Source organism: Mauremys reevesii, linkage group 1 (genome assembly GCF_016161935.1).
Source record: "Mauremys reevesii isolate NIE-2019 linkage group 1, ASM1616193v1, whole genome shotgun sequence".
NCBI lineage: Eukaryota > Metazoa > Chordata > Testudines > Geoemydidae > Mauremys > Mauremys reevesii.
The window spans coordinates 272,337,556-272,355,423 of record NC_052623.1 but is presented as its reverse complement, the minus strand read 5'-3'; the positions used below and the strand labels follow the sequence as shown (position 1 = coordinate 272,355,423).

Below are 17,868 nucleotides of genomic sequence, written 5' to 3'. Positions count from 1 at the left end.
ACAACCTTCCTGTCTTGCCCTCTCACAAACTCCCCCTGCTTTCCAAATATCCGTTGAAACTATATCTTTCATTCCTCTTTTCTTTTTACAACTTGCTTCCTTTCTCCTTCTGCCATTACTTCTCTCTGTGACTGTATTATTTAACTCAGTAAAATGTTTTCAGACACAGTTTATATGAAAGATGTGATACAAAATAAAGTTGTATTGCATGTCATGCATTCATTTCTCTGTACTCAGTACATCTAATGCATAATAGAGCACAGGATATCATGTAGCTTTTTAGAGAGTAAACATTAAAAAGTCTCAGTGGACTAAGAAAATCTAACTTTCCACAACATTATAGTGAGTATGTGTTAGACAAATCAGTAAGTGTAACTTTTGCATAGAAACATACATATTGCTTTCACTTAAACCTATTTCCCCACATGCTGTACTTTGGCCTAATAGTCCCACAATCTTATTCCGGGGCTGGGAAGGAGATGAGAGGAGTCGGGATTGTGACTATTTTTGCATACCTTTCCTTGGAGGAAGAATGGAATTGCAGCCAAAATCAGTGATCTTCACCACCATGCGGCTGTCCACTACACAGTTTGTGGACTTGAGGCGGCCATGGACCTCAGTTTTACTTGAGTGCAGGTAGGACATTCCCTGTGAGAAAAAGAGAGAGAGAGAGACTGTATGTGACTTGATTGCTACCAACATTAGTAAGAATTTGAAGGTTCATCATAAAATATATCTAGGTACTTACATGGCCCTCATCAGCATAGTATCTGAGCATGTCACAATTGTTAAAGAATTTTATCCTCACTACACCCCTATGAGGTAGGGAATTATTTTACCAAAGGGGATTTTCCAAGGTCAAATTAGATGTCTGTGGTAGAGCTCAAAAATTAAGCTAGGTCTCTAGAGTTCCAGGTCAGTGCCTTACCCAGATTATCCTTCTTTCCAACTAACACTGTCTGATACTGTGATGTGCTTCTTGACAGTGCTAGATCTGCTGAGTTTGGGAAATTTATTTCCTCCAAGTGAAGTTCATTGAATTTGCAACAACTGCTTTTATGGTGTTTTTAGTAAAGTTACAGTTTCATATAAGTATTTTACAACCCTAAAAATGTGGCTGGGGAAATGTTCCAGTTTTTTATTTTGTAAAGAATGAGCACCTTAGCTAAATGAAAAATCCCCATTAACTGACAAAAGTATTAGGATTGTATCCTTTCTGTAGATATCAATCTACAAGTGGGACTCATAATCAGCAGCACTTGAGCAGGTCTGATTCTCCGAAGTACAGGGCAGCTGAAGGATCAATGCAGAGATTACTGGATGACATTCTATGGCCTATGTAATGCAGGAGGCCAGGTTAGATTATCATAAAGGTCCTTCCTGATCTTACAATTTTTGAATCTATATACACTAGTCCATACATAATACCTGCAGTCTGTGGGCTAACTTCAGAGGTGAATCTTCCAGTTCCCTCAGCAAGCAGGTTATGCTAATTCAGATGTTTTTAGACTCTGGCTTCCTGAACTCTCTTTCTCTGACACACATACTTGCAGACATGTAATTTGCATCCCTTTATTCATCACTTCTGAATTTGGCCCACTTAGTCTAGGACCGTCAAAGATGGCATATCTGGTATGTCAAGTATCAGAGGGGTAGCCGTGTTAGTCTGGATCTGTAAAAGCAACAAAGAATCCTGTGGCACCTTATAGACTAACAGACGTTCTGCAGCATGAGCTTTCGTGGGTGAATACCCACTTCTTCAGATGCAAGCATACCCACTTCTTGCATCTGAAGAAGTGGGTATTCACCCACGAAAGCTCATGCTGCAGAACGTCTGTTAGTCTATAAGGTGCCACAGGATTCTTTGTTGCTGGTATGTCAAGGAGCTGGAAGAGCGATGTAGCGGGAGATACAACTAGTAGGTAGGTGCAAGTTTAAGTTGGCGGTGTACAATTTACACCTATTTACAGTCTTCTATTAGTTGTTTTTTCTTCTACACCTCTCTCTTCTGGCCCTTTGATATGTAAAATGCAATCTGTATGCTGAGGAGGCTAGAAGGTGTATATGACACCAGTTTAGATTCCCTCTGAATTTGGCCCCATAACTTTAAACACACACATGCAAATGTCATCCTCAAGGATGACAGATGATAATCATGAATGTGGATTATACCAATTGAGTGATCATAATCACAGGGTGTGACATGCCGCTCTTTCACAAGAGAGAACTGTGCTTTGCTTATAGTAGGGGAAGAGTCAGGTAGTGTTGTAGACAGTTGAGACAGGAACAGCAGAGGTATGTTTGAACCCCAACCCTAGGGGGATGCAAGCAGCCCTAAAAATGTGATTGGAACTGGTTATGATGATATATGATATCATGCTGGAACCTGTGGAGACTATGTAATAATGTGTGTCCAAAGGAAACACTTCTTAACGCTGCTGCTACTCCCATGCAGCCCTGCTGACACCACCTACTGTAGAGAGCCTTCAACCGCAGGCCCTTCTGCAAGCTTCAGGGCCCACTTTCTGCTTCTGCATCTCGTGTGCACTCCTGCTGACACCAACCCAGGGAGCAAATCCACTAGAGCAGAAACTCCTCACCAGTTTTGGCCTCCTACGAGATGATTCAATGATACCGGGGTCTATATGTGACAGAATTCCCTCGTCTTCAAGTTGGGGAGCTGGTGTGTCTGAGAAGGCTTTCTCCTCCACTGCCATCCTTTTTACTGGGGAAGCAGGTTTGGAAGCAGAAAGCCTGGTTAAGCACACAGGTTAAGCACACGGGTGAGAGTGGCAGCAGCATGAAGGAGGCACTGGGAAAGTTGGTGAGGAGCGGGGATGGGGCACGCTCAGCAGGGGCGAGGGCATGAAGAGGTGGGGTGGGGGTGAGGCCTTGGGGGAAGGGGTGAAGTAGGGGCATGGCCGGGGGCATAGCGGGGGTGGGAATAGGCAGGGCCGAGGTGGGCCAATGAGAGCAGTAGAGCCAGTGCTTGGGTCTGGGGCAGCGTGCAGAGCCGCCTAGCTGTTCCTCCGCCTAGGAGCAGCAGGGATGTGTCACCGCTTCCAGGGAGCCACATGGAGCCAGGTAGGGAGCCTGCTGGCCCCATGCCACCCAGACTATAAACAGGACTTTCAGTGAAAATCAGAAATGCCGGTTTATTGAGCTTTCCGGTTGGTACAGTGCCGGATAACACCGCTTTTAGTGTATGTAGTGAAGGTTACTTAAAACCAGCCTTGATTTCAGTGCAGGATGAATTTATTCCCAGGCTAATTTGACCTCACTTCCTGAAATGGTTACACCTAGTACTAATAGTGAGTTTTACCATGAACATACGAACGGCCATACTGGGTCAGACCCAATGTCCATATAGCCCAGTATCCTGTCTTCCAACAGTGGCCAATGCCAGGTGCCCCAGAGGGAATGAACAGAACAGGTAATCACCAAGTGATCCATCTGCTGTCGCCCATTCTCAGCTTCTGGCAAACAGAGGCTAGGGACACCATCCCTGCCCATCCTGGCTAATAGCCATTGAAAGATTTACATTTAAAAGATTAACTACAGTGTTCATTTAAAAAAACAAACCCTATTCTGTTGTTTTTGATACAAGATGGTGCGAGTCTACCATTCTGAACAAACACTGGAGTTTTCCTTTAAGCAGCTTGCCCAACGCCACACACCATAAATCAGCAGCAGAGCTAGGAATAGACTTTAGGGCTCCAAGTGCCTAAATCCCTTCTCTAGCCACTAGACCGCACCTTTTCTCTTGGTAGCCTAAAACATATATTATGTTAGGCCCTGTCACCTATAGCTACCCACTATGTAAGTTTTATAGCATGTGGACAGGTTTATAAATGCTTCAGTGACACTTACCTTGGCAATATCATACATGACAGAGATTTTAAACTCCCAGTCCATGAAGGTGCCATCTGGGTAGGAGATCTTATCATTTAAGACATCCTGGGAAGACAAGAAGGAGACAAAGGGGCTGACCTATAGCAAGGAAACAGCCGGGGAAGGTATCTCTTTGTAATGTTAACAAAGCTCTGAATCACACAGCCTTTTGGCCAATGACTAAAAAGGGTGCCCCTTCTGTTTTACATAAAAAGAAGTATGTAAATTATGACAGACACTTGGTTACTTGGAGGCTAGGGAATGGAATATAAGTTTGTCCAACACAGCAACCACGAAAAGGTGAGAACCTAACTTCTAGCCACTGTGTTTTCCAGTGGCAAAAATGAGCCTCTGTGAATATGTTTGCCTACATGAAAACTGTGCAAAACCTAGCAAGACATTCAGTGAGAGACTTTCCATTGACTCATGAGCAATGCCAGTTTACACCTGCTGAGGACTGACTCCAGGCAGGAGAAGGGAGAGGAGCAGAAGAGAACAAGTCTGCGATATTACTTCACAGAAGTACTCAAGTAATATTACTGACTTCACTTCTGCTCCTCTCCTTCTCTCGCCCTAGGACCCAGTCATCTGGCAGGTTAGCATTTCCTTTTAAAAATTGATAAGAGGGGCTTGCAAAGTTATTTACCCGCAATGATCCTCTCTCACAGTATTCAATCACCCCAAAGATCATCGTGTCCATCTTCACTGTGCCATAGAACTTTGTCAGGTTGTAATAGTCAATCTGGAGGAGCTAGAGCAAAAATAAAATATCCATTAAAAACAGTGTGGGAGCCAAAATTAAGTCTGATGCTGTGAAGGGGCTCTCAATCCCAGACCCTGATATGAAGTGTGGGTTCTCTCTGTGCAGGTGTGGGAGAACCGAAGTGGGTGATTGCTGAAGGGTAGCTCTCATTCCAGAGCCTTCTGATCTAGGAGATAAGGGTGGGGAGTGACTGTTTACTGTATTCCAAACTCCGCAGTCTCCATTATTGCCTCTGCAGTAGAACCTCACAGTTTCACACCCTGGACATGGATACCCATTATAAATGACTGAATGTTGCAAATTAGTTAATAAATGAACAAATAATAAAAATATGAGGATCCTGCATGATAGTATGTACTTTGTTCATTTAGTTAGGCTATTGCAGTTTCATTAAATTATTTATAATACTTTACAATGTATCTGTCCCTAACATAAAAATGTACTTAGTATATTTTGTACAAAATTATGAAGTATTAAAGCCAAATTAAACCCTAATATAGGGTATAATTCTCTGAAAGTTAATGGAAATGTATTTGTATACACCAGAGATGCATTTAGCCCTTAGTAAGAGGAGATTTGACTACAACACTCCACTATTAAAAGATTGGTATGAAGTGAGGAAAGAGAAAGCATAATTTTTAGCACTGATTATAAAAATGTGGATTAACAAGGTTCTATCAAGTTTATGAGCGATCTCAGTCATCTTCAACTTCAGTGACTTACAGTGCAGAATCAGAACTGTGCATAAGACTCCACCCCCATAACAAACAGAGAGGCCCTCAGGCTACAGTAGCCTGTGGGATGGACACACACACATGGATTTGGGGGAATGAGTTCACTAATTAGTTTCCTTCACTCTGTAGTATCTAGCTGCTACATGAAACAGTTACCTTGTTCAGTTCTATCTTTTGTTTCTCTGTGAAATTCCCATCATTGTGTTTGAGATCTTTCAGGATCACCACCTGGAAAGAAAAAACAACTGGAAAGAAACCATAGCAGCTGCACAACAACAATCTGTACTCCCTTAAACTACTTCTGGTATTTGAATATATCCTTATCCACTAATAAGTAATGGAGTTATATTAATTTTCACAAGATTTACCAAGTTGTCCTGGAACAGACTAAGGGGCTGATCTTTCAAACCCTTCACTCACATGAGTCACCTTACTCAGGCAAAAAGTTCAACTGAAATTCAGGGGATTTCACACATAAATAAGAGTCCTCCTTTTCCCATCTAGTCCACTAATTTATCTCATGCCACATCATATAAAACCAGTGGTCTATTATGTCCTGGATCCTGCCTCTTGACATTCGGAACTAGGCCAGTGGTTCATTGAGTCCAATATTCTGCCTCTGGCAGTTGCTAATACAAGGGGTCTCAAAGGAAAATGAACACCTCACACCTTCCATAAATTCACCAGTTTAGCAAGGTTAGATGAGAATGGGGGTGGCACTGCTTCCTGATCTCTGAAGAGAACCAACTGCCTTTCACAGAAGCCTCTCACTAAAGAAGGGAAGGGGAGCAGAGATGCTGTGCTCATTTTACCTTCTTGTCATATTTGGCTTGGCGCAGTCTCTGGATTGTGTCACGCCTCTTGTCTTCATCAATCTGGGGAACAAAGAAGACTCATTAACAAGCAATTATAACATACGAACCCCACCCTGGCAGGCACCAGACTGCAGAGAGAAAAATAATGTCAAAGTATGGTACTATCTGCATGGGTGTCTCTCTCTTTAGAGCCCAACTAAATCCCAGAGCAGGGGGTCGGCAACCTCTGGCACGCGGCTCACCAGGGTAAGCACCCTGGTGGGCCGAGCCAGTTTGTTTACCTGCCGCGTCGGCAGGTTCAAACGATCGCGGCTCTCACTGGCAGTGGTTCGCCGCTCCAGGCCAATGGGGGTGGCGGGAAGCTGCAGCCAGCACATCCCTCAGCCCACGCCGCTTCCCACGGCCCCCATTGGCCTGGAGCGGCGAACCGCGGCCAGTGAGAGCCGCGATCACAGCAGGTAAACAAACTGGCCCGGCCTGCCAGGGGGCTTACCCTGGTGAGCCGCGTGCCAGAGGTTGCCGACCCCGTCCTAGAGCATGCGATCACCATTCATGCGACTCCCATATGCCATCAGGGTCTCTTCCTCTGATCAATACTATTGGCCTTTGATTTACAGACAAAACAAGGATCAACCCCTTCCTGAAAAGGGATGTAATTTGTGATACTAATAATGAGGGAATCCAATGGAAGAGCCTGGAAAGAAATACCCTGCCTGTTTCACAGTCAGGCGCGGCTCCAGGCACTAGCATGCCAAGCGCGTGCCTGGGGTGGCAAGCCACAGGGGGCACACTGCCGGTTGCCATGAGGGTGGCAGGCAGGTTGCCTTCGGTGGCATGCCTGCAGAGGGTCCGCTGGTTCCGCGGCTTCGGCAGACCTCCCGCAGGTGTGCCGCCGAATCTGTGGAACCGGGGACCTCCCGCAGGCAAGCCACCGAAGGCAGCCTGCCTGCCGTGCTTGGGGCGGCAAAATACTTAGAGCCGCCCCTGTTCACAGTCATACAAAGAACTTGTACTTGCTGTATTAAGTGGGGAAGTTACTGGGGATTAATCTCATTCCTCTTCTGCACAGTGCGTAGCAGGTGAAAAGACAGTGAACCAGTTTTAACAGATATTTCTACCACTGTCAGAGCCCAAGCAGTAGTCACTGTTTGTCTAAACCTTGATAGTGCAGAAACTCTGAGCCCCCACAACCCTCCCTCCATGGGGATATCTTGTTTCTCCTACCTTCAGACTGATGTGGCTTGTCTCATTGGTTTCCAGAGGCAGGATCTTGTCAGGGGGTATGTGAGACCATTTCTTCTGCCGAAGTGCAATATCTCTCCTGTACTTTCTGTGAAACAAGTGCACCTGTTTAAGATCATCCTGTGAAACAATTGGAATCCATACTGCTAAGTGTGGTGGGGAATCTTGGAGTATTAGAGAGAATCCAGTGCACTAGCTCCTGTACTCTTTTCTTCATGCATTCCTGGAGAGCCTGCTCCTACAGCTCCCAGCTTTGAGGCCTGGAAGGGAGAAATACCCTCTCCATCACATACACCTTTTTCCCCTGATTCTAGGGAAGTCTGGTCTCTCTGAGGTTTCAGCATTATAGATCTGAAGGGGTCAATGCAGAAGAGGAATTGCTGGCAGGTTGCTGCCTAACTCTTCACATTCATACACAGGGGAAGACAATGCAAGTTACTGCAGAATGAGTCTGCAATAGCTTATACTGTTTACTTTTCTGTGCTATTGAACATCCTCTGAGGGCAATCTCAGAGGCAAACATGGATTAGATGAGCCCCTGGCAGCAAGGCTCTTGCAGAAATGAATTGTGCTATCCAGGAAAAGCAAGAAGCCAGTGGGGAGGCAGCAGAATGAAGGAAGGTGACTTCTTGTAGAGGGCCTTTGTCTCTGGCAGATTTCCTGATTATATTGGGGAATAATCCTTGGAATTGGGGCATGGAATCCCCTATCTTTTCTGCAGGAATGTCCTCCCTCAACAGAAGAATTATAAGAAAACAGGAAAACAATTCATTGGAAATTCTACTCTTCTATGCAGGTTGCTCCTGTATAAAAAGGATTGGTTAGTGGAATGCTGGCAAATCCTGAACAGTGATTGGCTGCTGGAGAATGCTCTGGAACACTGAAGATTCTAGGATGCTGACTGACATAAATAGTTTATGTTTCTAACATATTTTAACTGCCATTGCTAAGGGGAGAGGGAGGAAATGTCCATTTTTAGCTGTAAAAGTTTTTTCTGATTTCAGTCTGGAGTGTTTAGTTGCATTTGAACCATCATAATTTGCCAATAGGAGCACCAGTCAAAGTGCTAGACAGTTATGAGATCATGGGGCTCTAGTTATATGGGTCTCACTGTATCGCTCCTGAATTCCCCACATGAAGCTCTAACAGTATTCAAGAACAGAGAGATATCATAAGGGAGAAATTTCAAGACGGTTAGGAAAACATTAAATTGTGGGAAATTCCCATTTCATAATCTTAACTAGAAAATTCTATGAACTATCAATAAATAAGGCAACTAAACCCAGTAGAAAAGAAAGATCCATTTGACTTGTTAGTACCTAAGCACTTATTGGACTGGAATGACATTTCCAATGTCTAATACTGGTTTTGTGTTTTTTTGAGGACTCTGGATTGATTTGTTTACTTGGAAGTCAGAACTACCCAGAAAAGTGTGGATAGTTTAGGACAAGGCTTGGCAACCTTTCAGAAGTGGTGTGCTGAGTCTTCATTTAGTCACTCTAATTTAAGGTTTCACATGCCGGTAATACATTTTAAAGTTTTTAGAAGGTCTCTTTCTATAAGTCTATAATATAGAACTAAACTATTGTTGTATGTAAAGTAAATAAGGCTTTACAAATGTTTAAGAAGCTTCATTTAAAATTAAATGAAAATGCAGAGCCCCCCGGACTGGTGGCCAGGACCCAGGCAGTGAGAGTGCCACTGAAAATCAGCTTGCGTGCCGCCTTCGGCACCCGTGCCATAGGTTGCCTACCCCTGGTTTAGGAACTCCACACACTGGGTGATATATAAGAAATGATTGGAGCGCTGGTTCATTTTCTTGCCTAATGGATCCTTAGGAGCATTATTATCACCTATCAAGAGTTAAGACTTACTAGAGCAGGAAATTCCTGCACAATTGAAACTAGGGTCAGAAGACCTCAGTTTAGGTAGGCTGCTTGTGGAGCCTGGCTATATTGAAGGGAAGAGCAAAACTGGTATCAGGTGTAGACAATTATTAATCAGGACATTAACTGGCTGACAAAAGAGAATGGCATTGTCAGGTCTCTCTTCTTCCTTGAGAATTGTGAGGTGATCCACTGCATCATCTGAATTAACTAGGATTGTGAAGTTTGGTAACATTTCTACATGCAAAGCGTAAATTCATTGGAAAAAAATAGCAAGAATTGATTCTGAGGAATCCCCAGGGATTTCTTCTGCATTGGAGGCTCTCAGAGACCACAGTGATGGGTGTGGCATAAAACTCTAAATTGAATTCAACGATTAATATCTTTGCCATCAGTAGATTCATTGGAATAGATTCAAGAGGAGTAATAGCACCTTTGGCAGCAGTACAAAGTGTCTGGAAATAGCCTTTTGTCAAATTTCTGGTAGCTCTTCAACAAATAAACAAATACAGATAAACTTTATCAGTCTGTTGGCATGTTTGTCCATAGGTTTGTGAACAATGAGCTCTTCTGTTTCTTGGGTACAGCTGGGCATCCAAGTGTGGACTGACTACATCAACTTGGAGTCTTACCTCATGGAAAGTGTTAACTAGCAAGGAGAACACATCTGGTCAAAATGACAATGGTTAAAGTGTGCTACCAATCAGTTTTCATAGAATCCAATATTCTTGTTGTCTCTAAAGTCCTTTGATCTGTGGAAAAGGAGTTGTCTGAGCTACTAAAGGTGGAAAGTCCAGGTAAAATAATACATCTCTAAAACCGCCGAAAACGACGGTTCTGAGTCCTGTGAATATGAGAGATATATAGTTATATGGGTCTCACTGTATCTCTGCTGGAAATGGGTTGAACTTTTTCTCTGAGAAGATCCTAGAGTGGGTTTCAGTTTCTATTTATCTGATTTTTCTGCCTTGATAGAAGCTATACCACAATCTAGTCAGAAAATTTTAGCCATAGAAAAAGTGTATGAACTAGCTGCAATGAGGCAAGACAAGTCTGGGAAAATAGTAAGAGACAAAGAGGGTCTAGAGACTGTGGCACCAAAACTTTCTGGAGTTTTTATTAGTGCAATGACACAAGATTGAGTCATCCTTTCAGAATGAACTGTTAAGTCACCAAAGGGTAAAGAATCATAGTACAGTAATAGAAATGGCTAAGTGTGAGCAATAAGTGAGAAAAAGTCTAAAGGTTGGCCTTGTCCTCACAAAGATGCTTGTTAAGTTTGTGTGTGTATGCAAAGCAGTGCTTGCTAGTGGGTGGAATAGGCCTGACAATCTGTCATGTCTACCACCTGAGCAATTGGATCATTTCTCAAAGCAGGGAGTGCTGAACGCAGGTGCCATGCATGATGTCTACAATAGAGTGGCAGTGGCACACACAGAGGGAGAAGCCAACAAGAGCCTTGCTGATGGGTGGGAGATAATTGGACAGATTTTCAAGGAGATATCAAACAACCCAGGCCCAGAAGTAGCAAATGCAGGAGAGAAGAAAGATGAGGCTGGTACCTCAACACCAGCAGAGCGATGATCAGAACCAACACCACGGTCCCAGTGAGTGCAAAGACAGCGATAGTCAGGATGTGCGGGCCTGCAAAGGAGAGAAATGGGGAAATATACAATCTTAGTGAGAACACTGAACACGTATTAAAAAATACATACCCAGGGCCTGATGCAAAGCCTGTTGAAATCAGTGGAAGATTGGCCTCCAGTTAGGAAGGCAGGACATCAGGCCACCAATAAATAAATCAGTCAAGCAGATAAGCATTAGGAGTCATGAGGTGTCTCCCTGCCAACCCTCTGAAACATGTGTCTCACTTATAGAAGCCTGCATGATTCCAAACATGATTTTAATAATGTGACTGGGTGACGTTTGAAATGGGAGTATTAGAGCACCAGTTTTGTTCTTGAGACTCTGCTACCCTCTTGTGGCTACTGACACTATAGCATGCTAAACAGTATTCCACCACGAATTAATATTGTGTATTCTTCCTAAAGAACCAGAATAAAATTTATGCTGGAGTGTATAGTCTCCATCCAGGGATTGGTAGGATGGGCGTTAAAACTCTGAGCAATAGAAAAATCAAAGGTGAAAGCCCTAATTTCAAGGGATGTCATGGGGAAGAGTGGCAGAATTGGATTAGCAATTGCAAACTACAGGAGGTAGCTGTGTTAGTCTGTATCCACAAAAACAACAAGGAGTCCGGTGGCACCTTAAAGACTAACAGATTTATTTGGGCATAAGCTTTCATGGGTAAAAAACCTCACTTCTTCAAATGCATCTGAAGAAGTGAGCTTTTTTACCCACGAAAGCTTATGCCCAAATAAATCTGTTAGTCTTTAAGGTGCCACCGGACTCTTCGTTGTTTTATAAAAGGGTTGTGTTCTAGTTACTGAGTTTGGTTAGCTTTCTAGAGGAAAGAGGACATAGCTAGCTAGAACAGTTTTGATAGGAGGTGGATGGTAACAGTAACTTAAACGTTGGCTATCTAAAGCCATTTTCTGTTTGAATATATTTGTTTGGAAGCTGGCTGGAGGAAGCCTTTTTAAATTCTTGGCTTTGGAAAGCATTTTTGTTTGTTTTGCCTAAGCTGCAAAAAATCTGGTTATATCAGAAGTTGGACTTCTAGATTTGCAGTGGTTCCCAAACTTGGTTCGTGGCTTGTTCAGGGTAAGCCCTGGCAGGCTGCAAGATGCTTTGTTTATCTGAGCGTCCACAGGTACGGCCGCTTGCAGCTCCCAATGGCTGCAGTTCGCTGTTCCTGGCTATTGGGAGCTGTGGGAAGCGATGGCCCGGCCAATGGGAGCTGCTCCTATTGACATCCCTATGACAGTTAATATTGGGTGGCCACATTGCATAGTAAGTGTTATCTTAATGGTGCATGAGCCCGCTCCATTATGAACCAGTTTTAGTAGGTATCTCACCGGTGCTTGGAATGTCATTAGGAAGCTTCTGGTTCCTCCAGATGAAAGATGGGCTGGTAGTCACTGGTTTTGTCTTATTCTGATGAGTGTCATACTGCAGGAGGGTCCGGAACTGTGAGAGAGTATAGAAATGAACTTTGTTAATAGCTCTCGCGCTCAGTCCCTTTCCTTTGCTTCATCCTCCCATAATGCACTACACAACTGTCAGCAAAATAGACTCATGCCCTCTACTGCAGTGATGTGTCCCCTCCAGCCTGGTTCATGTTTCTGTTTTTCATATTCTGCCTATACTACTACTCTGTCCTTCCCAGAAGTGCAGCAGTCCCACAAAGTCTGGTGTTTTTGACTTCATCAGTCTACCAAGTCATCAGGGTGACGTCTTTCCCCACTTGCCCCATTGTGCTGCTGTGAAGGGGCATGCTCTCAAAATGGCAGAGAGGAGATAAACAAGTTCCCCTGGGCCTGTTCAACACCAACAAGGCACACCTGCAAGGCTTGTTCTGCCTGGAGTGGGGGGAGCTTAAAAGGGAACAGCTGCCCCAGGATGGGGCAGTGAACAGGATGAAGGCTGCCCTGCCTCTGAAAGCCAAGCTAGGCTCACAGAGAGAGACAGCAACAAGCTTCACTTCTCCCAAAGCTGCACAACTGAGCCTCAAAACAACATGCCCCATGAGGAGGGGCTGGAGATAGACCCCCATCGAGACTAAGCCCAAAGAGCTGATCCAGGAAGACTGCCCGAGTCCCAGGTCACCCTTACTTTTCTCTAATTTCCCATGGACTTCCCTCTCCCAGAAGAGAAGAAAGAGAGGAGAAGACTTTTCATTTGTTTGCTTGCTCCAAGGGCCCCTTGAGCAGCTGCCAGCAGAGTGAGAAAGACAGTACAAGGACCTGAAGTGGGGTCTGGGAGGGGACGTGAAGAGACCCCTACCCCTCACACAGACAGCTCTAGTACACCTCCCTTTCAGCTCTGGCAATCCCTCTTGTCATAGTCACACTCTAACCCAGGGCCTCTTAGTTCCCCTCTCACAGATCACCACAGAATACCTTCTTAATGGATTTACATACTTGATAGGTATCTACTGATGTATATAACAGGGACAAATTGACATCAAGATCTCCAAATTCATCCAGGGTCACTGGACCCAATGCACCTGTGGACACAAGGAACAGATCAATGAAGGAGCCTGGCACTTTCCCAAGAAGCTTTAACATGTAACAAGAAGTGGGGTGTAAATTAAGAGACTTCTGATGTTAGGGTTTTTCTTCCCATTAACCTTCTGCATCTACATGACTGCACCCTTCTTAGCACCCACATCAGCTTATTCAACCTCTGCTTCTCCCCTATTTCCATACTATTTTTGCTTTAAAATATGAGTTTGAAATTGGTAAAAGAAGTAGATCTGACAATACAGAAGAATGAAGCCTCCCTGACCACAGAAAAGATACAACTCATGTAGCAACCAGTCTGTTTTATTTCCATACACTGATCCTGCCAATGTGCCTTCAAGGGACCATCTCTAGAGGTGAGAAGGAAACTCTGATTCTATCCTTGGTCTTAAAGTCTGTTAACAAGGAGGGAATTTATGTTCTTTTCTACTGGCTTCACTTGGGCTAGATCAGGGGTACGCAATCTATGGCACGGGTGCCGAAGGCGGCACGCGAGCTGATTTTCAGTGGCACTCACACTGCCCAAGTCCTGGCCACCAGTCCAGGGGGCTCTGCATTTTAATTTAATTTTAAATGAAGCTTCTTAAACATTTTAAAACCCTTATTTACTTTACATACAACAACAGTTTAGTTATATATTATATACTTACAAATAGAGACCTTCTAAAAATGTTAAAATGTATTACTGGCACGGTGTTGAAGAAAACTTGTTTTTGCTTTTTGTTTGGGTGCAGCAAAATTAAATACTTTATTATTTTTTTAGTAATTACTATGGAGGGAGAGAGTGCCATAGGACACAGGGTTTTGGACAGGTTTTTTAATTTAATCTGATTTCTAGACAGTACCCCTAAAATAACACCTAACATTTTAAATAAGAATAGAGAGTCAATACACATTTTGGCCGTTAAAACCACCACAGCTCAGTGTATCTATAAACTAAAGCTAAAAAAACTGGTCACTGTTTATAACAATATTTGTTAAAAGAGTAAAGGTCAAAAAACTACCCTGACAAAACACCCATTTTTTTCAAGCTCATAATAGCTGTGTGTGCGTTAATGCCACCACTTTACAAAATATACATATTAATCTTACCACTGCTGCAAGCAATTATATCATTTACTGGCCTGCAGATAAAATGCAAATAAAATATTGCAAATAGCTCTTAAATTTTAAGTATATTTTAATTAAATTAAAATAATGCCTAATCGGTTTCAAAATTTGCTTTCATTGTTACCAAAAATTCAAAAAATCTCTGAATTGCAAGGGCAAATTCCCATGCTTTAAAATATATATCAAGCTAAAAAAAATGCCTTTCATACAGCTTATAGAGTGTTTACTTTATGTACTAGGTATAATGTTTTGTGCTTTGTGTTCACAATTGTACAACAGCCACATTATATTATTCCTATGGAATTGTTATTGTTTGTAGTGTTGTTAGTTAATTTAAAATTATATTATTGTTATTGTTGTTGTAAATAACATAAAAATAGCAATACCTTTCATGTTCATGCTAATCATGCATTGTCATTACGTCCCATGACGGTTAACATGTTTGCTATAAAATCTAAAGTCCATGGTTTCATGCAAATTAAAATTTAAAATTGTTTGTTGTACTAGAAGTACAAAAGGGGGGAATGTGGAAGCCAGTAAATAATTAACAAGAATTTAAAAAGATCTTAATGAATGTTAGTTAGCAAGAGTCAAGCCATACTGTAACCTTAATGACGTAAGACTTGTAGGAGCAAAGATAGTGCGAGGCGACAGGACAGGAATTGTGTACAAAGTTATTACGACCTTGCAATCACTAACCAAAATGCAGGCTTGCTTTTCTTAGGATTGAGACAAATAAGATAAGCCTTTTTTGTCTCAATCCTAAAAAAAGCAAGCCTGCATTTTGGTTAGTAATTGCAAGGTCGTAATAACTTTGTACACAATTCCTGTCCTGTCGCCTCGCACTATCTTTGCTCCTACAAGTCTTACGTCATTAAAGTTACAATATGGCTTAACTCTTGCTAACTAACATTCATTAAAATCTTTTTAAATTCTTGTTAATTATTTACTGGCTTCCACAACGGGAAACCTTAAATTAGAGTGAATAAATGAAGACTCACTCGCACACCACATCTGAAAGGTTGCCAACCCCTGGGCTAGATTTTTGTCTTTTGAGGGATAGCTGTTTGGGTCTAATAACCTTGTGTACCTTGCCATTTTAATCATACTTTTTCTTACCCTGCTGCTTTCTTTCTTATGGTGGGGAACACATACATTCCATAACTCAGGATATGTTAATGTTACAGACTAAGGATTTTAGGGTGTAATCTTCAAAAGCACTCAGTGTTGGCCTAACTCTGCTCCCTCTGAAGTCAATGATGAAATTGATGCTGATGCTTTCTTGGCCAATGTTAGCTGTGGCTGAATGTTATCTACAATACATACTCCCCACACTGCCATCCAGGACAATGACAAAAGAAGGACTGGCTACATTTTTGGGGATGAAGCTTAGAGATGGATTTGTTTCAATGTTATGTATACTTCATCCTCATCCAACCTTGTGTCTACCCTAAAATAAAACCTAGATGCCAGTCAGATGACAGGGAAGAGTCTAATGGACTCTGCAACCAATTTGGATGCCTCACTATTACACATCCTTTGGTCCACCCAGGCAATAGTCCCCATATAGACAATTCAGTCCTCTATACCTACACCAGAAAAGCACAATGTAATAAGGCCAAGGAGCTTAACATATGTCATCTTATTCTGTGCTGACCAGGGAGTGCCCCTCCCACTATAGAGGAGTATTCATCCTAGGTCATTTCTGTACCCTTTACACCGCCAGACCAGTGTGAAGAGCCTGCAGCCCAGGAGAGATTCTGGCCCCCAAACACTTTGGTCCTAATTGAAATTTATAAAATGTTTCATCTCTTATTTTGTATGTGATGTATACGGAGTGGGATTCTCTGTGTATGGATATTACTTAGTCTGTTTCTTCAGTGCTGATTATCATAGTATATTTGGAAAAATCAATTGAACAGAACAAGAGGGAAGACAACTCATTGCAGAGTCTGAACCCGTTCAGCAGTAAGGGGACTGCCCCTCATGCCCACCTGGAAAACAAACTCCCTCTCCCCACAGTCCACTCAGTGAGCTATTGCTCAGAATTGTACTTGATTACCTTTAAATGTGACGTTCCGAAACTGTTCAATGAAATCTCTGGGACTCTCAGTTGACTGTTGGGAAAGCAGAAGTTTCTTCAGGACGTGTCCAAAGAGCAAGACTCCATCCAAATAGCCGACAATATAGTCATTATTCAGCTAGAATAGGGGGAAAAAAGAAGTTGGCAACACAGCCTGTTTATATCTCCATCCAAAACTGCAGCATAGTTGGGAGTATCAGCTCAGGAAAAACTTCAGGAATGGAACAGCAGAAGCTGCTGCAGATCAGGGTGAGGTGCATTGGTAGTGGTGCGGGGAGGCTCAGGCTTGGAAAAATAGGATGCTGCAAGGTGGGATTGAGATGTATAAGCAGAGTGAGGTGATGGAGCCAGAGGTCTGTAGTAACAGGGTACTGCAGGTCAAGATTCAGGTGCAGTGGCAGAACTGGGGAGGCCCTAGGACTGGAATAGCAAGAGGTGCTGTGGGTCAAAAGTATTTTCCACTAGACACCTCCTGACAACTGTTGATTTCTGAATCTTCCATGCCTTGGGTTTAGTTCACTAGTCTGTAATACTTGATGATGCCTCAAAGGTTTCTACAAGCCTGCAGGGGAGACTTGGTGATATTAAAGGTACATAAGGCACTGGTCCTGCCTGACTTTTTGCTGATGCAACCCAGGTAGCAGAAAGTTGACCCAGAAAAGAAATGCAGAGGCACAACCTCCAAACAACCCTGGATCTGCTGTGACATTGTAGATGACAGGCCCCAAAAGGGCAGAGCAAGGGCACCCATAAAAAAATCACTGAATTACCTTTCATCAGAGTTTATTCTGTTGTTCTGCACCAGAGGGCAGTAGCGATACCATTGCACTTATCCCCAGGGGCACAGGGCAAGGCAACTAAGTCCTGTAGCTGTATTGCTCAGCTAGAAACCTGTTACAAGAGGCTCTCCCACCTCCAAATCCCCCACTTATTCTCCTTTGGGAGCAAGGTGCTTCATCTCTGTCTTCCCACAACTCCCCCAAATCACAATTCCAGACCCTTCCTTTTTCCCTGGCTTCCTCTGTAGTGTAGCAGAGTTTCTGTTTCTCAGCCCTTGTTTTCCCCACAGTCTGTGCCTCTGAAACCTGGCCACCGCTCCTTTTTCCCCCACAGTCCCACCACATCTATAAATCCAGCTTGAATTATGTAGTATAGCTACTCTAGATAGCATCTGATAGACTTTACAGTCACCCCAAAAC

At 43.1% G+C, this 17,868-nt stretch overlaps 1 protein-coding gene across 3 annotated transcripts in view; it reads right to left on the bottom strand.

The window, feature by feature from the left end:
- Positions 1-17,868, bottom strand: part of LOC120373686 (heat-stable enterotoxin receptor-like) — a 77,160-nt gene that overhangs the window by 24,159 nt on the left and 35,133 nt on the right. For all 3 annotated transcript variants that reach the window (XR_005585652.1, XR_005585654.1, XM_039492426.1), the window contains exons 9-18: positions 16,649-16,787; positions 13,375-13,460; positions 12,310-12,421; positions 10,894-10,975; positions 7,428-7,533; positions 6,201-6,263; positions 5,545-5,616; positions 4,538-4,642; positions 3,871-3,957; positions 516-648 (exon numbers count right to left, since the gene is read on the bottom strand). Coding sequence is in view for 1 of the 3 variants with exons in the window: in XM_039492426.1 (XP_039348360.1) it covers positions 516-648; positions 3,871-3,957; positions 4,538-4,642; positions 5,545-5,616; positions 6,201-6,263; positions 7,428-7,533; positions 10,894-10,975; positions 12,310-12,421; positions 13,375-13,460; positions 16,649-16,787 (985 nt within the window). In the remaining 2 variants the exon portion in view is untranslated. The remainder of the gene's footprint in view (positions 1-515; positions 649-3,870; positions 3,958-4,537; positions 4,643-5,544; positions 5,617-6,200; positions 6,264-7,427; positions 7,534-10,893; positions 10,976-12,309; positions 12,422-13,374; positions 13,461-16,648; positions 16,788-17,868) is intronic.